The 21,494-nt window shown below is 53.7% G+C and overlaps 1 protein-coding gene and 1 long non-coding RNA gene across 2 annotated transcripts; one reads left to right on the top strand and one right to left on the bottom strand.

Annotated features, from left to right (window-relative positions):
* The first annotated feature begins 2,928 nt into the window (after window positions 1–2,928).
* Window positions 2,929–7,518, top strand: LOC116495800 (dynactin subunit 2-like). Its single transcript, XM_032198512.1, has 13 exons — window positions 2,929–2,964; window positions 3,476–3,544; window positions 4,790–4,886; window positions 5,003–5,064; window positions 5,319–5,479; window positions 5,600–5,747; window positions 5,828–5,893; window positions 5,971–6,009; window positions 6,587–6,664; window positions 6,855–6,926; window positions 7,041–7,143; window positions 7,254–7,345; window positions 7,432–7,518. The coding sequence occupies exons 1-13, from the start codon at window positions 2,929–2,931 to the stop codon at window positions 7,516–7,518; spliced, it is 1,110 nt and encodes a 369-aa protein (XP_032054403.1).
* Window positions 7,519–8,602: 1,084 nt separating this feature from the next.
* On the bottom strand, window positions 8,603–11,815 carry LOC116495679. Its single transcript, XR_004253960.1, has 2 exons — window positions 11,764–11,815; window positions 8,603–9,049 (listed from the first exon to the last, which is right to left on the bottom strand). It is a non-coding gene; the product is annotated as an uncharacterized LOC116495679 (long non-coding RNA).
* Window positions 11,816–21,494: the final 9,679 nt, after the last annotated feature.

The raw sequence follows: 21,494 nt of genomic DNA, 5'->3' as shown, positions 1-21,494 counted from the left end.
CAGGCACAAGTGGCAGCAAAGGACACGCCTGCCAGGGACAGAAAACATGGCCCATGACCAGGCAGGATGCCAACACACGCTGGGGGCTGGCAAACAAAAGTTGGATAACTCAAGGTGATGGGGGGGGTTAACCCCAGCTGATGGGGAGGGTTGATGCTGCAAAATGGTCCCTTCATATCCCAAAGCACCCCTCTCCTGTCACCCTTCCCCATGTGTCCCCACCCTGTCCTGTGTCTCCAGTCTTGTCTCTGTGCCCCTTCTTCAACCTAGTGCTCCTATGCCATACCTGCCCCTTTTCCCTACCCCCAGTGTCCTTTTTCCTGCGCTGCACATTCCCAGCCCTGGCCATTTTCTCATCCCACAGTGTCCCTTTGCTGTCTCCCACATGACCCTAGGCTGTCCCTGCAGCTCCTTTCCTCTCCCCCTTGTCCTTTCTGCTGTGTACCCATGGCTTCACCCCATGGCACAAGGCTGAAATGGCCCTTGGACTCACCTGCCCCAGCACTGACAAAAATGAGAATAGAATAAAACCATTAGACTATTTATTATTCTCGTGAACATACAAAAGGAAGTAAGGAAACACAAGTAACTGGGTATGAGCGTGCTGCGATCCAGCCCACCCTGTAGCACAGCCACCTAGTCCCCTGGGGTTCAGGGGCTGTTTTAGGGGTGACTACTATCCTGGGAGAATGGAAATGCCTCAAGGCAATGGTGGTGCCAGGGTCGATGCTGCCCTACAGAGCCCTGCTCTGTCCTGCACTCATCCCTGCTTGGAGCCAGCATGGGGAGCCAGGGGGTTGGCACCCGTCGTGGTTTTACCCTGATGGGCAGCTGAACTCCACCACAACTGTATTCTCATTCCTCCGCCTCAAAGAAAAAAAAAAAAAAAAAAGAAAAGAAAAGAAAAAAAAAAAAAAAAAAAAAGGAAGAAAATACAATGGAAAAGGTTCAAGGGTGACGTAAGGACAAGGAGATCACCCACCAATTATTGTCACAGGTAAAACAAACTTGGCAATAATATCGTTTATTGCCCAAAAGCAATCTAAAAACACCCTCCGTTCCTATCTAGCCTCTTCTACATCATCCCCCCAAGCAGGGCATGGGGGCTGCAATCAGTCCGCAGTGAGAGAGGGAGCTAAGAGAATCTTAGTAGACAGGATGCTGATGAATGAATACCTAGATTATTGTATTAAAAATAGATGTTGCTTAATGTCTTTGCTTACTACTGTGCAAATTAAGCAAAACAAGAAGTCTTGGGGCCCCTCACAAAGGGTGGTTCCTGACAAAAACAGGGAACCTGTCTCAAGAACCGGCTGAGACCAACCCTGTGGTTGGGACGAGAGCCAAGGAGCAGCTGAGTCTGCACAAAGGCAGGGGGTCAACTAGAGGTGATGAAGAGTTATCAGCCTTCATCCCGACGATCCCCAGCAACCACCACCAGGAGGCACTGCGCAAGTGCAGATGGGAGGAGTTTGTGGAAATGCCTTCTTGGAACTAATTTTAATATGAAGTAGGTATAGGTCACGCATATGTATAGGAGCATTGGGGAACTTCATGCATATGTAACTTGACTGCACATAACCAAGGCAAGTTGCCGTGTTGTGGTGTGCACGACTTTGCTGGGACTTCCCCCCATGCTGTCCAGGCTGAATAAACATACCTACTTTACAAGCTGACTCCGCATGTCAGTAACACTTCATTTCCACTGCCCCTTCACAGTTATGCCCCTGCTCCAGTGTGGGGTCTCTCTTCTTTTCTCTTGACTAGAGGGCCCATGGTTTTTTGTTTTTACTGATTTCCCACTGCTTATCCTGTTTTTCTTAGCTAATTTTGAGACAGCAGGACCTTCCCATTATCTTCTTAACATACTTCCCACTGCTATGCCACTGTCACACCTACACAATCACTTTTGAATATGAAAAGTTAGTGGAATTTTCCACTGCAAAAACACATTCTACTGCAAAAAAAAAAAAAAACATAACTTTGATGTTCAGTTCTCCTGTCCTCTTTTCTTACTACTATTTTGTTTTGTAGCTCTTCACATCTCCCACTCTTTAGTTTTTAGAACAGTAGGGTTCAATATTTTTCTTCAGATGTCATGAGAAATGATAGAAACACAATGCCATTATTGCTAGAATGCTAAAAATATGTTGTTGGAGCCAATCCCATTCAGGCAACCAAGAGGTCAATTTTTGCAAATGTCTCTATATTCCCCAGAAAGTGTCATCTTGGACCATCTCATATAAGATCTTGGTATTCTTCAGGTGCCTTGCCTGCAGGAGTCAGATCACAGATCGAGCAGTCACAGATCGAGCAGTGCTGCTTTGCCAAGGGCTTGGAGCACTTTATCCCCTCAATGCATCTGTGCATGACTTGCGGTGGTGGGCACCTTTCATCCCACCCGCAGCTTGCCCTGGGCAAGAGCTACAGCTTGCAAAGACTGCACCATTCATAACCTGGGGGAAGCTGCTCTGAAGTTGGGACTGTGAGCGATTAATGACAAAGTGGCAAGAACCTTACAGAGCACTCTAAGAGACCTGAAATTCCCTTGGCAAGCTTTACAAAACTCCACTCCCGACAGGACTCTGCACTTATGCTCCTTCCCAACCCTTTCCCTCCCCTAATTCTTACCATAAGCTTGGACTAAATTTGCACCGTCAGTGTCCCTCCCCAGATTTCCCCCCTGACTGCACCCCGGGGTGCCCCCAGCCCCAGGTGTCCCCTTGTGTCTCTTCCCCCCCATCATGCCCTGTGGCACAGAACCTTCCAGAGCGGCCCCACACGGCCACCCCTGCCCTCGCTCAGCTCTGCCTCGCAGCTGCCCTGGCTGTGAGCAGCTTCCAGCCCTGTCCAACACCAGCCTGGAGCCGCCCCCATTGGCACCCCCTGCACTGCCCCAGAACCAGGCCCCTCAGCGATCCCAAAGCCATGGCCACCCCCAAGTTTGCCGACCTGCCCGGCATCGTGCGTGCGGGGCTGGGCCTTGGGGTGTCTGCAGGGGGTCAGGGGAGAGAGCGTGGGGCCTGTGGGGAGGTTGGGGATGTCAGGGTCAGATGGGGGAGCTGGGGGGATTGGGGTTGGTTTTGGGTGCCTGGGGGGATCTGAGGCAGCAGGGCAGTAAGTGGGGTGTTTGGGGAGATGGGGGGTGGTCGGGGCTGTCTGGGGTGGGGTTGTCAGACAGGCGTGTCAGGGCATTGGGACTTGCAGGGGGGTCAGGGCGGCTGCAGGTGTGGGGGTGCCTGTAGGGTACCTGAGCACAGGGGGTGTGAGGGGCATGGGGGTAGGAAGAGGGGGCTTGGGGACATTGGAGGTGTCTGGAAGAGCTGAGGATTCTTTGGGGAGATAAGGTGAGTGTGGGCAGGGAACTGCCGGGGGTGGGGTGTGTGGGGGGCAGAGGCACCATCTGAAGATGTCTGGGGCAGTTTGGGGGTGCTTGATGAGAAACAGCAAATAGCTGAGCCTGTTTGTGTCCTAGGCCTGGAATGAACCAGAGGTCTATGAGACCAGTGACACACCCGAGGGCGACCAGGCCGAGTTTGAGTTGGTAAGGCTCTGCTGGGGCCCCATGTGTGGTAGGGGTGAGCAAGGGTGTCGGTGCCCCCATCCTGCAGTCATCTCGCTCAGCGAGATCATCTCTGGGACAGGGGTCGGCTCCTGTCCCTGCACATGTCCCTGCAGTGACACATCCCCAACATGGTCTGTTGGCCCTGTCTCAGCCTGACATTGCTGCAGGGCAGCAAGGAGCAAGGGCAAGACTCATGCTGGGTGGGTGTCCTTGCCCCTGTCCCCTGGCTCCGTGTCCTGCATAATGCAGTGCCATGTCCCAATGGCACTGCTGGGACTGCTTTCTCTCTCCTCTCCTCCTAACTTTGCTCTGATTTTCTCACCTCTGGGGAACGCAAGTAGCTGGTAAGAGCCTGTGTGTCAGCCACTGCTCTGCTCAGTGGCACTTGCCGTCTCCCCACAGCTGGACAGCCCCCCCAGCCATGCTGAAGAGCTGCCCCTGCTACCCTCACCCCTTCTTCTCCATTTGTGCTGTGCCGGAGCTCCCTGAGAGTGTTTTCAGGTCAGGCACAGGGGCCAGAGAGGGGAGCAGGCAGGGTGTCCTGGGGGCACCTCCTGCAGAGCCCTGCTGTGTCAGAGGGTGAGAAGCACCCCAAGTTGCTGTCTGCACGTGCCCCTCGAGGGGACATGTCCAATCTAGGCTGCAGGGAAAGCCGTGGAGAAGTCTTGGAGGGGTTGAAGTCCTCTCACAAGTTGCAAGCACCCCAGAGCCTGTGGATGATGGAAGCCACCCTGAAACACAGCTGTGGGACTGGGGTCACCCCGACCACACATAACACGTGTGGCAGCAGATTGCCTGTTACTGGTTGTGGGGCTCCCAGAACCACCAAAGGATGTTGTGCCTCAGTGTGCCCTGGCCCTGCTGCCAGGCCCTTGTGGGATTTTTCCTGTTGGCCAGGCCAGGCCAGGGGTCTGATGTGCATGAGCCATGCCCTGGGAAATGGTGCATCCTGGAGAGCCCTTGCTGCCCAAGCAGAGCCTTTGCTGGGTCTGACTGTTGCACCTGCCCCTGTGTACCTGTTGCAACCTGAGGGTTGCCCTGGGGGTTTGTGCATCATCCTGGGCAGTTGGAGAGGATGGGGCCGCCGTCAGCCCCATTTCCACCCATCTGGTCCCCAGCACTGGCCCTCAAAGGCTGCCAGGGCTACAGAGAGCAGAGAGATGGCAGCCCTGCACACAAACCCTTGAGTCTTCCTTTGTCCTTCATGCTGTGTCCTGTGTGCAGGAGGAGCTTACCAGCACCAGTGTGGAGCACTTTGTCATCAACCCCAATGCTGCCTTTGAGAAGTTCAAGGACAAGCGCCTGGGCACCAAGGGAGTGGGTGAGCCAAGGGGACCGGGGAGGGGTGAGCTGTGGTCCCTGGGTTGCTGAGATGGACCCAGGGATGGCATAGACTCCCCAGGTATTTTGGGGTGACCCTCTGCTCTTGTCTTCCAGATTTCTCCGACAGCACAAGCAAGACCAGCACAACAGGCTACAAGTCTGGAGAGTATGAAAACGTGAGTCCAACATGTGCAGAGATGTCCCTTTAGTGTGAACTACCCTACTGCATTGGTCCCTTGTCCCTCCTCAACACACGGTTACATCCCTGCCCAGCACCACAGCCCTCCCACAGCCACAAGTTTACTTGCCTGTCTGTGAAGGCACAGCTACTACCAAAGGGTTTTGGGTACTGGTGTCCCAGCACCTGCAGGGACCTGCAGGCAGGCCATCCTTGGGGGCTGACACAGCCGCCTGTCCTACCCCTGCACAGAGTGCATTGAAGGAGTCGGAGGCTGAGGAGGAGCTGATGCCCGTGGCCTTGGCCAGGCAGGTGGAAGGCCTGAAGCAGCAGCTGGTCTCCAGCCACATGGAGAAGCTACTGGGCCCTGCTGCAGCCATAGACTTTACGGACCTCGAAGGCACGCTGGCCAAGTAAGTGTGGTCCCGAGGCCTCACACCTTCAGCTTGGGAAGTGGGGGGCAGCAGGGGAGGATGCCGGCAACCCCGTGAGGCAGTACCAGAGCAGCACGCTCACCTCTTCCCCTTGCACAGGCGCCTGTTGCAGCAGCTGGAGGAGGTGAAGTTCAAGAAGGCAGTGTCAGGGGAGAGACCCGGCAAGGCTCCAGCTCCCACTGGAGACATGCTCACCTTTGAGCTGTACTGGAGGCCAGAGCAGGACCAGTTCTCCCAGGCTGTTAGTGTGAGTGTGTGGAGGGGGAGTCACAGAGTTTGACCCCAAAATGGCCTGTCCTGCCCTCTCAGCCCTTATTTCCCCCCCAGATTACAGAGCTGGAGAAGCGTTTGGCACAGCTGGAGGTGATGGTACGGTACGAGCCTGACAGCCAGGTAAGGGACAGGTGCTCCAGCCCTGCCACTCTCCTGCTCTCCATCCTGCCCCACTGATGTGATTTTCCTCCCCACAGAACCCACTATTGGTTGGGCTGAAGGGCACCAGCCTTGTGGTAAGTCCTAGAATCCTAGAATAGCCTGAGTTGTGCTGCTCAACCACCACCCTGGTGAAGAACTTATGTCCTAATACCCAACCTGAACTTCTGCTGGTGCAGCTTTAAGCTGTTCCCTCACGCCCAGTCACCAGAGAAAAGAGATCAGCACCTCCCTCACCGCTTTACACACTGAGGGTGTTGTAGACAGCAAAGAGGTCACCCCTCAGGTTGCTCTTCTCAAAGCTGAACAAACCAAGAACAGACCAAGCTGCTCATCCTAAGTTGTGCCCTCTAGCTCTTCCCCCATCTTGGTTGAACACCTCTTTTGGGACCCATTCTAGTATTTTTTATCTCCTTCTCATACTGGGGAGCCCCAGACTGCACAAAGTACTCAAGGTGAGGCCACATCAGCATTGAGTGGAGTGGGACTGTCATGTCTTTTGACCAGTTAGCTCTGCTGTGCTGAATGTGCACCAGGGTATGGCTGGCCATGGTGAGGGTGGCATGGTGGGACACCTTTCCCCACCACTGTACATGGCACTGGGGCAGCCATGGGGCACTGCCTGCCCCCCCTCACCTTGTTCTCCATCCCCAGGAGACCGTGCAGATCCTCCAAGCCAAAGTGAACATCCTGGACATGGCTGTGCTGGACCAAGTGGAGGCCAGGCTGCAGGTTAGAGGGCTCAGAGAGAGGGAGGCTGGGGGGGAGTCCTGCAGCCCCCAGCCAGCAATAGTCCCACCAGCCCCACAGAGGGTGGCACAGGGCCATGGGAGACCCAGGGGAGGGCACCAGCAAAGGCTATGAAATTGGGGTGGGGGACACTGCTGGATTTGGGGTCTCACATCTGCTTCTCCCTCTGCAGAGCGTTCTGCAGAAGATCATTGAAAACACCAAGCACAAGGCAATCATGCTAGATCCTGAAACCCAGAGCAAAGTAAGAGGAGCAGGGAGGGCCCCTCAAAGCAACACCAGCATGGGGGGCTTTTATGGAATCCCCCTGCAGACTGTGCTTACACCCTCCTTTCTTGCTTTCCACCTCTTGCCCCAGATACACCAGGTCCATGAGATGCTGCAGCGCTGGGACCCTGTGGTCAGCAGTCTGCCTGATGTGGTACAGCGACTGCTGACCCTCAGGGACCTGCATGAGGAAGGTGAGGGGCTGGGGGGGATGCTGGGGACAGTGGTGTGGCATGACGAAGAACATGCTGGGAGGGGGGGTGGTGCAGTCCCCAGCAGCACTGAGCTTTTACCTTCCTCCCAGCTACGTGGTTCATGCAGGCCCTGGTATACTGGGTGACCATGCAGCAGGAGATGGTTGTTGATCTCAGGAGCAAGGCCTTGCTGCTGGTGGAGGTGAGTCCCACCGGCATGCACTGGAGAAGGAGTGGGTCCCATCCTGCCTCTCCCACTCATCCCCTGCCCCTCTGACTCCCCTGCAGGTCCAGAAGACATTAAAGGAAAATCTGGCCATTGTAAGGGACAATTTTTCGTCTCTAAAAGCCCACATCAAGCAGCTGCAGCAGTGAGAGAAACCCAGAGTCTCTTTGGGCATTGCTGCAACCTCGAACTCCACAACCCCCTTGGAATCTTTCCCAACCTGGAAGGCTTTTTTTCCACCCCATTCCTAAATAAATGTTTTGTCTGAAAGTGTGTCCATGTTGGCATCTGCTTTGGTCTGTGGCACATCAGCAATGCCCAGATGCAGCATTTCAAATGCATATTTTATTGCATTCATAATGACTCCCCGCCTCCAGTTCCTCTCTGACTGTGCACCCCAGGTACCCCCAGCCCCTTATGTCCCTTCATGTCCCCCAACCCTTCCAGCCTCCCCCCCCCAAGAATGCCTTGTGGTGCAGAACCATGCAGAGCAGCCCCATCCACCCAGCCTGGCCAAGACTTGGCTTTTCCTTGTGCCTGTGCACCAACCCCAAGCCCTAGCCCTAGACCCTTGATCCCAGAGCCCCCACACCAAAGCTCACCTCAAGCCCTGGATCTGGAGCTGACCCTGGACCCACAGCTAACTCTGAGCCCCACCCCAAGCCCCAAACCCAAACCTGAGCCTACACATTTGTATATTAAACAGATGCAATGCTAATTCTCCAGATACTGCTTTTTTACCCCTAATTACGAGATTTGAGTCAAGTGCTCTAGAAATGATGATGGGTACATGTAGAAATATCACAGCTTACACAACAGTATGCTTAAATTTAAAAACAGACTCTATGAACCCAAATAGAAAAAAAAATAGGACAACATATTTATCTGTACAGAAATAAAAAAATAAAAATCAGGTAATAAAATTTGTTTGAATACACAGCAAACATTTCTGCCCCAACAGTAAGATAACACTTCTAGACAGTGTCTGAACAGTGGAGGAGAAAGTACAGATTTAATACCACAAATCCTCTCCGTCTCTGTTATTGTGTGGGTCTTTACCTACTAAAGGAGCATCAGTACCCGAGATAAATGACCTGTCAGGAATACGTGGGGATGATGAAGTTGGCGGCACTGAGTTTCTTGCACTCCCCTTGCTTCCTATACAAAGAGAGCAAAGAGGACTCTAATAATGAAGGGATTCCAGTTTTCACCACTTGTTTTTTTTTGTAAAAAAAAAAAAAAAAAGTAAAAAAAAACCATGAAGCATCTTTCATTCCATCATTGCTCTAAACTGCTGCATATATTTATACAGCTCATCATTTTGATCCTGAAGTTCCCTCATTGCATCTGCATTTGGATATCATATTGCAGCATTTTTGGTAGCAAGAGCCAGCTTCTTCAAGTGGCTGCAAAACCGGCTGCTGACAGTTTTGATGTCATTCCGAGCATCTCTTTCTTGAGTTTCCTGACAGAGAGAATCCACTATCTTCTGTCCCACCATGATGATCAATTTGCTGTGGGATATGAAGACCAGGTGGCTGGTTATTGTTCAGACTATTATTAAATATAGCAATTGTATTCTGAAGTGCACCAAAACACAGCCTACAATGTTCTGGAAGAGCTATTTTCTTCGCAGCCTCTTGCTTGCTTTGAATTATTCTTTTCTGAAGATGGCAAAACCTAGAAAAGGGATATAAAAATTAATAGAGTCAGTTTGGCATCACACTGGTCGTTTCTCTATTTGTTCTACCCTGTATCCTTTGCATGTTTCTTCACTTACAAGGACTTCTTTTAGTTAACAGGCTCCAAATTGCCTCACCCCAGATTTGTTTTGGAATCATTTTTCTTTCTACAAAGTATTGCACTTCATAACACCGTTTTCTCCCAATTACCTTTTCCCTAAACAGATTTCACTGAACACAATTTTAGTAATAGACAGATAGCACACAAAGTACTGTAGTTAAATATCAATCCTTTATAAAGTCTGGACTCCAAGCTCTTGGGCAAAACAGACTTGATTTTTTAATGGTACTGACTTCATGAGGGTTATGAATGATTAATACTATAATGGGAATCAATCTTTATACCAGTGTATTATAAGATATTTTGGAATATAACCTTTCACAGCCTTATCCCAAATGATACGCACAGGCAAAGAGATAAAGAGCAATATGACTTTTTGTCCCCAAAGCAGAGAAAACAATTCCACAAGGTAATGATGAGGCATAGGAGCCGCTCAAGCTCGTAGCACAGCTGGAAAAAACATGCAGGACATCTGGCACAAAAGGGACTCTTTCTGGGGGAGCAGCTGATTTTTGTAAGTCTCTTTGTGAGCACCACTCAATCTTCATTGTTGTGTTTTCCTGGGTCACTTTTGTTCATTTCATTTAGGTACAATTACATAGGTACAAATGCTGCTTCTCTCTGCCTCTCCCTGTGTTCCAGCCCTGTTCATCCAGCATTTGGAAGTGGCATTTTACAAGCAAGCAAGCGCTGAGTCTTTAACAAGGCAGGCACACTGCTCAGAAAGCGAACAAAGGGGCCCCTATTGGAAACTTTAAAAATGTTTAAACAAAGGCTTCTCTTGAAAACTTTTAACCCCTAGTACCAACCTCAAGGGAAATACTACCTCATGAGCAAGCGGAGCACAAACATCTTCTGTGACCACAGATTGCCTACAACAGGCTGCCTTGCTGGCCACATCTTTTCTGTTCACTACCACCACCACCAAGAGCAACACCCATACCCATCTTGTACTAATCCCATCAAATTTATTTAATTATTCATGAAAAAAACAACAACAAAAAACACTGAGTTAGAACTTCCAAAAAAAAAAAAAAAAAAAAAGAACAGCAGCTTTTCCCAGTTAGATGCAGCAGTCCCATCTGCTTTGATGGGAAGTGCCATTTTACTACAAACACGAAGATCTCTTGCACACCCTCCAGATGGGAATTTGTATTTCAGACAAGGCCAGATTTAGCCCAGTAGTTAACTCTGCTCTTTGTATTGCCAAGTCCTGGTGGCAAATATCAGGGCTGAGATCCGAGAGGAGATTACATGCACAATTTTTGCCTGTACCAGATGCCAATCTAATGATATTCCCCAAACAGATTGCAAGAACCTGCTTGTGAAATACACTTTCTACTTGCTGTTGAGAGCCTACAGGCTGACTGCCTGTGACTGATCACTCCTGTTCTCAGAAAAAAATAAAAGACAGGGAAAAGCTTTGTTATTGCTACCAAGAGATGCTACAAAGAGTCCCACAGGGAGGACTTCGCAGTAACTGTATGCAATCTAGCCTTGGTGGAGGCAGAAATCCCATGGGATTAAGTAGAAGAGGTAAAAACTTGTGAACAGAGGGCTCCTCTTTTGGAGCCCTCTCCCACCTGCCCCAGTCCCATGAGCAGCAGAGCCCCGTTTCCTTGCTCCCCACTCACACCAGATGGGTGCTCCCAGGACCAAGACAGACTGGGCAGCTCCCTACTCTGCAGCAACAGCCGTCCTCGCACCTTCTGGCCAAACGGGGGGAAAAAATTCCCAAGAGGCTACCCACCACTGCACCATGTTACCTGCAGAGCCCTGCTCGGCTGCAAGTTGGCACAGACCTGATGAACACAGAACAGTCTGATTTCCCAGACAAGTTTTCCCACATAATTGCTTGCAGCAAATATGCCCAAAGCTATTTTTTCCCATGCAATGCTCAGAGTTCTAAGCCAAAGGTGGGTGATTGCTTACACAAACATGTTTATGGGTATGCACAAACAGAGCTATGAGCATGCACAGCCCCAATTTTCCAGTCATGCAGAAGCGGTGCAGAACAAATTTAGGACACACTTTTCAGCTTATCTTTTGTCAAGATCTAGCTCTCCTATTGCTTGGTGTGCTTCGCCCAAGTGTAAAAGACCTTATTATTCTCTGCTAAAAGAGATCCTTGCTTGTATAAGCGAGAAACAACCCCAGAGCTAGACAAAAGTTGAGCAGAGCATGCAGATTGCAAACTGCGCCATCCCTGTGGCAGGGAAGAGCCTCCATCCTCCCCGCAGGTACCGAGAGCAGAGCAGGGGCCCCTCTCCACAGCGGGGTGCTGTGACCCCAGTACCCACACCCTACACCCCCCAAAAAAATAAAAAAACAGCGGGGACAGCACGCGATGGCACCACAGAAAGGAAAAAGCATATAGGTGGGGAAGCTCAGCAAGTACACTTCTGGGGGGAAACCCCAAAAATCAGTGATAATCAGGGGAACAGTGACACCTTCCCGAGGGGGCACAGCGCTCCCTAACCCCCCAGCCCAGGAGTACCCCCCCCAACTTCCACTCCCCCGTGGGGTCGGGGCTCCCCCTCACCCCATCCCTTTTTCCCCTCCCCGCAGGTGCCATGGAGCCCCTCACTCACCCGTACCGGCCTCGGAGCCGCTCCCCACCTCGGTACTGACTCAGATACGCCGGGAACGGCATTTAACGGGGCGGGGGGAGGCGGGGCGAGCCGAGCCACCCACCCCCAAAACACAAAAATCCCGGCGCTGGCGGCCGGGGGCGAGCGGGAGCCGCGCAGGTGGGAGCGGCGGCGCCGGGGGCAGTGCGGGGGGCAACACGGCGGGGTCCAGCAAACATCTGCAGTAACTCAAGGCACACGGGGAAAGGGAAGACAGGAGGGCTGGGGGCCTCGGGGGTGCCGTGACAGGGCTCACCTCTGTCCCAAAAAGCCAGTCACGGGCTGCATCTATCCGGGGCTCTGCATTTCCCAGCAGGTCCCACAAGTGGAAAGGGGCAGCTTTGTAGCTCCCGGGTGAGCCTCTTCCCCAAGCATACGCTCCATGTATGGGTGGAGGAGCTGGTAGCATCGCCAGAGCTGTTTATTTGCAAAACCCCCAATTAACACAAACTGTCTCGGACAGGCGCCAGCCACCCGGTTGTGAAATCTCGCTCACGAGCAAGTCAGCAGCACCCGCCTCTGCTGGATGGCTCAGGGACCCCGCACGCACGGGAACACGCGTGGATCGTCCCCACAGGCCCTGGTGGAGCTGCTCCAGCATCTCCTGTGCTCCTGAGCCACGTTATGGATTATCTGAATTATGTGTTCAGGCTTTTCCCCATCCCCAATGCAGCCAGAAATGTGGGTTTAAAAGGAAGAATGAAAAAACTTTCAGATCACCCCATGAGTTGGGAACTTACAAAAAGCATCACGTTTTTAGGGATACACAGAATAACTTACACCATGGGTGGCTGTGGTGGTGTGCGAGCGTCCTCGGGTGGTGGCAAGGTCCAAAGGCAATGGGAAATCACAGCAGCGCCCTGCTCCTGCTTCAGTATGGTGATAGGCACTTTATATATATATACATTTCAATATGCACATACATTTATACAAATATATATGTATATAAACAGGTCCTGGAGGTGACAGCACCTTCAAAAATATCAAGAAGAAAACAAACTCTTGGCTTTCTCCCCCGAAACAATGTCCTACAGAGTATCAAGAGTGGCTGCTGCCACCTAGCGAGCCGGCACACGGGGCACTGCTGGGGTCCCCGGGCAGGGCTGCGCGCTGGCTCCGAGGGATTGCTGATTTTTTTTTTTAAACATGGACTTACTGCATTTTGCCCCAAACCACGCAGCAGATTCGTGGAGTGGTGTTGTTTGATTGTTTTTGTTTTGTTTTGTTTTGTTTTTCCAAATAATGCCCCGAGGGGGGAGGAAGGGAGCACAGCACAGAGCCCGGCTAATGGCAAGCCAGGGCTGGCTGCGGCACTGAGCTCCCCACTCCCTGCGGCCCCATATTGCTGCAGGATCCGGCCCTGCACCCCACAAGGACTGCCCTGCCCTGCCCCACACCGCACCCACTGCTCGGGGAGCAGAGGATGGCCGTGGTGCCCCGGGAATCTTCATCTCCTGCTCACCCAGCTCGCACCCAGCCCACCGACACCGCTCCCTGTGCTGAGGTGGCCGGAGGGCTGGCTTGCTCAGAGGGCAGTAGGTGATTTTGCAGCCTGTAGGAAGGCTGGAAAAAAACGGGTTTAAAGACAATTTTGCATCTCTCAGAGCTGAAGGGGTGGGCAGAGAGGGGAGGCTTGCCAGCGGAGGCTGTAGGAGGGAGGCTGGCCGGTGCCAGCAGGGCTCGGTGCAGGCGGGCTCGCTGCCAGCCCTGGTTGTGATCCAGCGAGGTGTTTGTGTTGGCAGGGGCAGCCCAGGGCAGGTCCCACTGCTGTCACAGCTCTGTCACCTCCCGCCTGGAGGACCCAGGGGGTGGCAGCGCTGCCAGCTCTCCCCCAGAGGACAGTGGGGCCACGGAAAGCATCTCCTGGGACCCCACATCAGGAGGGGCTGCAGCAGCCAGTGCTGGAGATACTGGGAACGTGGGGTCACCACCACCAGAGCAGCTGCCCCTGCATCCCCTGCCACACTGTTTGGTGTAAATCTCACCTCAGGAGGATGAGGCTGTGGGGATGCAGCTCTGCCCATCAGCTGGGGGAAAGGTACAGAGAAAATCACCTTTCTTGGAAATCTTGTGCCCCTGACATCCAGGCCTGGCATGGTGAATGAACAGACCTCAGCCAAAGCTGAACCAAGGGGCTGGTCCCTGCACCACAAGCCCAAACCCTGCCTCCCTGCCAAGTCCCTGCACTGGTCCCAGCCCTACCCTGCAGACCCCAGCAAGGTCCCCTCACCCCAGCAGCTCCCCAGGGCACCCCCAGCCCCAGGCAGGGGAGCCGCGTGTATGGGGCCGTAAGTTTGTGCAGTCCCAGCAAACCTGTGCTGACTTTATCCTTTTTTCTGGCAGAACTATAAATAACCCAGCTGGGCAGCAGGATGCAGAACGATGCCAGGGCCAAAATAAGCTGAGCCGGGCTGCTGAGGATTGCAATTACCTGCTCAAGAGACTGAGCGCATCGGGAATGGCCCAGGCATGTGGCACCACTGGCCAGGCTCAAAAAAACAAACACAAGCTGCAATAAGGACAGGGTGGGCTGGAGACATCCATGGGTGCCCACATCACCCTCGGTGCCTGGTGGGGGTGTTGTTATCCCCATCCCAAATGGGCCTTCTGGAGACCACCACGCTCCTGTGCCCGCAGCTCCAGGTACTCAGCCTTGTCCACGCAGCCAAAAGCCTTGTGGAAAATCAGGGTTTGGGTTGCTTCTTCTCCCCTAAAATGAGAAAAACAAACAAACAAAAAAAAAAAAAAACAGGTTTGGTTTTAAACAAGCTCCCTCCTGGCAAGCTCCATATTCCCTGCAGTGTAGGGAAGGACCAAGTCCAGGAGCTGGCAGCATCCTGATGGGACAAGGGACAGGACCAGGGCCACCACGTCCACAGCTGGGTCCTGGTGGCTGTAGGGGGGTGCTCGGGATGAGCAGAGCCGTGCTGTGGGGCTGGATGTGGCTCCCAAAATCAGCCCCATGCCGCTGCATGACCAAGGGAGCCAGGCTGGCGGGGCAGGATGGAGCGAGCTGGCAAACTGCTTTAATCCCCGTCTCAGAAGAAACACCCTGGTGGTTTTCTCAGGGTTCACTGGGAAGGGAAAGTGGGTTTTTAGAGAGTTCATATAAACAACCGGGCTTGAAAAACGCAGAGCTAATTTCCATGCACTGTTGCTGTAATTATGCGTGCAAACCAGCAGACAATTACAGAGCGGGTAGGCTCAGCGCTGGGAAAGAAATCACGGGGTGCAGCTCCTGCCTGGGAGCCCGCGAGGACTCAAGGAAGGAGCTGTGTGGTGCTGGGCTGGGACCCCACCAGGGTGTGGGACTGGGGACTGAAATCTGAAATTGGACTAGTCTCTGGCCCTGCTTTATGCTGGGGAGCTGCAGGGGGCACAGCCCCAGGCAGACATCGGTGCCCCTCACCCCTGCATCGGGGCCCACCCCAGAGCCCACCCCAGCTGGTTCCTGCAAAGGGGCCGGGGGTCTGGGTGGGTGCTGGGCTCTGCAGGGTGGTGCTGGAGGAGGAGCAGCAGCAGCAACTGGAGGGCTTCAACCCACAGGGATGCATCCTTGCTCCCTGCAACCAGGACAAGGGCTGGCACAGCAAGGACAGCTGGGCAGCGCCGGGATTTCAGGGTGTGGGCTGAGCGGGAGACAAAGACCAAAAAAATAAAAATAAAAAGACAGAGAGAATTAATTTCTACAGCTTTGATGTGTGAACACAGCTCAGCCAAATGCAAATTTGCTCCCAGAGAGGGACCTGGCCCTGGGAAGCCCTGGGGAGCTGGGCTGGGGGCCAGCAGAGGTGCCCAACTGCAGCAACCCCGAGAAGCCAGGCAGCTTCTGCTCCCCGTGGGGACGGCTCCAGCCCCTGCGTCCAGGGCAGAGAGGAGGTGCTGGGCTTGTACCTTCACCCCAGGCACCTGGGCACTAATAGCAGATGAATTTCCCCCCCAAAAAAATGCCTCCCGCCTACCTCAGCATCCATCTATGCTGCTGCTCTGCTTCGCTGTGTGCTGTTGGTGACCACAAGCAGCGGGGCCCAGCCTGGGGGCTCTGGGCTCTGAGGCTGAAGGCAAAGGATGGGCAACACCAGAACCACCCCCCTTGGGGTTTTACAGACCTGCACATTCAGCTTCTGGCAGGGCACGGGGGTGGCCGTGAGCTGCCATCACCTACAGGGCACCCGGATCCTCACCTCCCGGACTGCACAGGGCTGATGCCAGGAGCACGGCGCCACGAGGGACTTGTGGCAGCTCCTGTGCACGGGACGGGGCAGAAGAAAAGGGGCTTTATTAAACCTGCTGCAGGTCACAGCGACACCTCCACCAAAAGGCAGGCTCAGGGCAGAGAGGCAGGAAGAGGAATTCGTTCTTTGCTTTCTGCCCTGGGGCTGCGCAGACCCGAAAGGAGCCAACCCGCCTGCAGAGCTGGGGATGTGCCCAGGGTTTGTCCCCATGCCACCACCCAGTGTCACCGTCCCTTTGCCGATGTGCAGGGCCATCCACCTGGTCACCGTCCCCCCGCAGCCCGCTGAGAGCTGGCACACGTGTGTGCGTGCGTGCACGCAGCCCCCAGGGCTGTGCCGGAGGGAGCGGGCAGGGCTGAAGGGCTCTTTGTTCCCCGGTGTAATTATACCTGAGCGGGGAATCGAAATGTGCTGAAAACTCCTCGCCGGGCGTTTCTGCAGGGAGCTGCAGCACTCAGCCCAACACTGGCCCCATTGTTCCCTTGGTGTGCTCCAGGCCCACCTCCGCTCCCCGCTTCCCTGCCTTTCCTCGAAATAATCAGTCCGTGATTAAAAACCGGGTCTTTTCCCTCGGCAATGTCAACATCGGGCAAAACGCCTTGAAACTCCCTCCTGCTGTGGCTCCCTGCTCGGGGAGGGTGGTGATGTAGGGACAAGGGCAGCACCCTGGTGAGATTTTTGGCACTGGGAGGACCCTGGCTCCCTCGGAGCGGTTTGGGCTCGCCAAGGTTGGAGCACCCCTCTCTGCCACTGCCCGTGCAGAGGTGACCTGCCCTATTACAGCTAATCCCTTCCCGGGACCAACGAGCCTTTAAAGCTTTTCCCACCCACACTTTTCCCAAGCCATCAATATTTCAGCGGAGCAGAAATCCCTGCCCCTTCTGCTTTCCCTTTCCCTCGCACGAGGCAGCCTGCCCCAAATCCCACCCCACTGCTTGAGACCCCTGGTCGGGCAGGGCCTCGCCAGCCCCCGCTGCTCTCCTCCTTCCTGCTGCAGAGGGGCCGATCCTGCGGGTCGTGGGCAGCTTTCAGAGCCCAGGCCCCATCTCTAACTGTGACCGGGAGCTTTGGCATGTGACAGCTAAAGCCTCGCTCTGCTTATGCCCTTCTCCGACTCCTGCCCACGGCGCAGGCTCACCCGGGCAGCCCCGCGGGGATCACCCCGATGATGCTCATCCTACCTGGGTGTTCGGGAGCTCATCGCACCCCCAGCTCAGCACCTCTTCCTGCTGAGGGCTCAAAGGCTTCATTTAGGGTCGGGATTCTTGCAAAGCACTGAAGAAAAAGAAGGAATAAAATAGCAATAGAAATAACAATCATAATAACAAGAGTGAAAACCCTCTTGCCAGCTGCCTGGATTGCAGAACAGCATCAGCACGACCACAGCTAGCTGCCCTGCGCTGGGGGATGCTGTTGCCGAGGAACCCCCCGGTGCCCTGCCAGGGGTGCAACGAGCACAGAAACCCCAAAAGTGCCCGCGCCCGGCTCGGGGGGGCCGGGGCCGGGAGCGGGGCGCTGGGCGCCGGCCGAGCCAGGAGGTGGCAGCAGGCACACGGCGAGCGGCGCTGGGGAGCCCTGCCGGGGGTTTGGGGTCGGGATGGGTGCTCGGTGGGCACCACGGGGGGTTTGAGGTCGGGATGCCCGGTGGGCACCGGCACCAGCCCCTGGGGAGCCACCCCAAACCTGCCCCCATCCCAAACCTGCTCCAGGAGCCCACCCCAAACCTGCTCCCACCCTGCAGGGAAAAGCACCCGCAGCAAAAGGGTGCTGTGTCCGGGGGTAGCGAGGAGCAAGGGCTCTCTCCTGGCAGGGCTCACCCCAGCACAACCCATGCTTCCCCCCCTGCCCCATCCAGGCGCCCCATACCCAGGTTCATCCCCAAACCGGGTGAAGCAGCTCCTTGGGTTCTGGTTTTAAAGCCAGAGCAGCGCCAAGAGGAAAAACAACTGGGGGCAGAGCCAACGGCTTGGTGGGTGTCCCCCCTCACCAAACACCCTTGGGCAGGGCTGGGGACAAGGCAGCTGAAGGGGCCAGGGCACGTCCAGCCCAGGAGGCCAGGTCCTGGGAACACAGGCAGGCAGCCAGGATCACACTCCAGGGGTTGCAGGGGACCCATCGGGATCGCTCCACAAAAACAAGGCGCTTCTGCACTGAGGGTGGTTTGTGGAAAGTACACGGGCTTCTTGCAACCAAAACGAAGCCCGGGAGAAAGGAAAAGATAAACACACATTGTTCCAAGGAGCAAGTCCAAGAACCTGTCACAGCCCTTGGAGGCACGAGAGCCCGAGGAATGCAGGCGCATGTCAGCAGCTTGCTGGCACACAGCACGGCCAGGGAGCAGAGGTCAGCCCTGGGGGGGCTCGGTGCTTGCATGGCTCAGTACCTCGGTACCAGATGCAGGCTCTCAGGGGACCCCCCAGAGCACCAGCTCTGGACCAAGCAACTGCACGGAGCACCGCAAGCACTGCTGCTCCCTCAACCCTCAGGGAGCCTGGAGACCGGCCCCAATTTGTTCTCTTTATACCCGCTAAACCTAAGCATCCTGAGAGGAGCTTTCACCAGGGAGAAGGGAATTGGATTTCCTCCAGGAGGAAAATCTGTTTAAATCCAGCACTTCTTAGGAGGCTCAGCACTTGTCCCAGCGAGCAGCCTGGGGAGACCACGAGTGGTCCCAGCCCTCGAGAGTACCAAGCAGTCAGAGCAGAGGGGCTCGGGGAAGCAGCAGCAGCTGCCTTCGGGGCTTGCTAGAGAGAAGAGCTGCCTTTGGTGGAAGCAGTGCAGAGCCACTGCAGCCTTGCTGCCAGGGCAGCTGACCGCAGGGAGGCTGGAGCAGCCCTGCTCCTACCTCAAGGCCTGCATCAGTCAAACAGAGCTGGCTTCAAACTTGGTCAGGCGAGGCTCCGTGCACCTTGCTCTACACCTGCAGGCATGGGCACGTCCTGCTGTCACCAGGGGACAGGTCCAAGCCTGCCTTCACCTCCCTCTGGCCCTTCTGGCTACAGCCCTCCAAGTCCCATCACAGAAATGGGACAGCAGAGGGGATGGACTCACCTCCCCGTGCCATGCTAGGTGTGCTTTGCCTGCCTGGAAGAGCTTCAGTACCAGGGAGCTCCACAAAGCCAAACATGCTGGTCCTACAGGAGTCCCTCGGGGGTCAGATGCTGCAGAGGGTGTGGGGGCAGCTGACAAAGCCCCTGGGAGCTGCAGGCCACCCCCAGGCCAGCTCCCCGCATGCCCTCCCTTTGGTAAACCAAGGAGTTACACAAACATGAGGTCCCAGCTACCCAGTTCCCAAAAGCAATCCTAGATCAGAAAAAGTCCAAAAAGCCAGTTTTATAAAGTATCAGTTTATTTAAGGGGAAAAAAAAATAATAAAATGTAACAGTGGAAAATCCAAGAGCAATTAGACAAGAGAATCCAAGTACCCAGCGGAGCAGACACCTCTCCTGCCTTCCCCATAGTGCTGCCCATAGGCACCGCACGTCCTCCCCCTCCTTCCCAGTAAACACAGAACTGTGCCTGGCTCTTAGAGCACCCCAGAGCCTGCGGTTTCCAAGAACACACACGTACTGGGACCAAGGGAGCCAGCCTGGAGGAGAAGCCTCGGGGAAGTCCTCTCGACCTCACATCTCAGTGCATCACCCCCTCTGCGCCGCTGCACCAGCCCCACACTGAGAAGCAGCTGCCACCAGCTGAAGCCAAATTTCTTTGTGCTATTGCCTCTACAGATTTGGCCTCAGGCCTACAACAAAGTCCCCGTAAGGAGGCTTGAGGAGCTGGTGAGATTCCTAAAGAATATTCACAACAGTCTGCTTCTGGGCTGCCAACCCTGTTGCTCAGTTTGAGGACCCCACAGTGAAGGGGCCTCGAGCCAGAGCAGGTTCAGGGAGCTGCAACGGGACAGGACCTGCACGGGGTGCTCCTGCACCACCCTCCTCCATCAGAGACCTGGGACCTGCAGCCACCCATTGCTCTAGGGGGACTGGTGTGACTCAGAAGAGGTAGGAGCTATGTACACAACACCTTACAGAGGACCACCACAGGAGGTCAGAGCGAGCCACCTGTGGCTCTGTGGCGACCACAGGCAGCCTTCTGCAGGAGGTCAGTGCTTGGCCCAGGACTGCCTGGGCTCTGCAGCACAGACATGCACCAAAAATCAAATTATTTTCCCTGTACTGTGAGCTCTCAATGCCTGCATCAAAGAGCAACCCCAGAACGGAGACTGGGATCTCAGCTGCACCTTAGAGGATCCAGCCTGACATCCCCTAACACTGCCAGCCCCCAGGCACAGCAGGGATGGGGTGGCACAGCCCTGGGCACGGCTACTAGCCCCCCAGCTGCCTTCACCAGCCCACCTGCACTCCAGAGCAGACACTGGACAAAGAGCAGTACAAACTAGACCCAGCCACACAGCGAGGCTGCTGAAGAATTAAATCCAGCCTTTTCACTCTGAACTGTGTATTTCTCAGTAAAATATAATATATAGCTCTATAGGACTGATTATAATATATTACAGACTAGAAGTACTCTCATCTTTTCCCTACTTCAATCATATATAATGAATCCAATTTTGCATACAGATTAATTCTAGAAGTTATTGCCTTGAATTTATAATTAAAATTCACAGAATAAAGCTTAAATAGTTTTCACAGAGACTCATTATATTAGCGTTTTACATAAAAAGGATAAAAGTTACCAGAAGAGAAGAGCAGCCATTTCAGAAACTATAAATAATTCTATTTTAAAAAGTTTTTTTTTTTTAAATCAAAACCTAAGTTACAAGAAAACCATAAATATCTTTACCCTCTCCAGTAGCTGCTATAGAACTAAAAAGAAATCTGTAACACACTGTAGCTAGCTCTGCTGCAGTTCAGAATATGAATCATACAAAACATCTCTAGAGAAATGCCCAGCCAAAGGAAACACAAAGGGATTGAAAAAATAAATCTGAGGAAATTAAAAAAGTAGATTTTTTTTTATTTCAAAAACAATTTCTACAAACTTTATATAAACATTAGTCTATTTTCTTTAAAATTTTGTTATAAAAACCCTACAGGCAATCCTAAAAAAAAAAAAAAAAAAGGTAAGAGAGTAAAGGCAAGGAAAGGGTGTCACCATAGCCAAGAGAAACAGGGCTGTCCTGATTTCATGGACTAACGACCCTTGCCTGGGGCCAGCAGGAAGAGACAGAAGTCTCCAGGGGAAGACATTCCCAGAGGCCCGTTATGGCATTCATGGATTGAGCCCTATGGGCCCTTTACTCCCCGATAAGGCAACATTATCTGTAGTGTAAGAGATTCATAAATAGTTCTCCACAAAAATGCTTCACATCAACAGCCTGCTGCAAGACGTCTGTTAGCAAGGTTAATAAAAAAAAAGTCATCTTCTGTAGAAGCCGCCAATCTGAACACCACACACTGGATGCAAACACATAGTGTTTACTTCCATACAGTCTGT

The sequence above is a fragment of the Aythya fuligula genome, chromosome 16 (assembly GCF_009819795.1).
Source record: "Aythya fuligula isolate bAytFul2 chromosome 16, bAytFul2.pri, whole genome shotgun sequence".
NCBI classification, from domain to species: domain Eukaryota; kingdom Metazoa; phylum Chordata; class Aves; order Anseriformes; family Anatidae; genus Aythya; species Aythya fuligula.
Note: the sequence above shows the minus strand (reverse complement) of the source record. Positions and strands in the feature narration are given on the sequence as shown.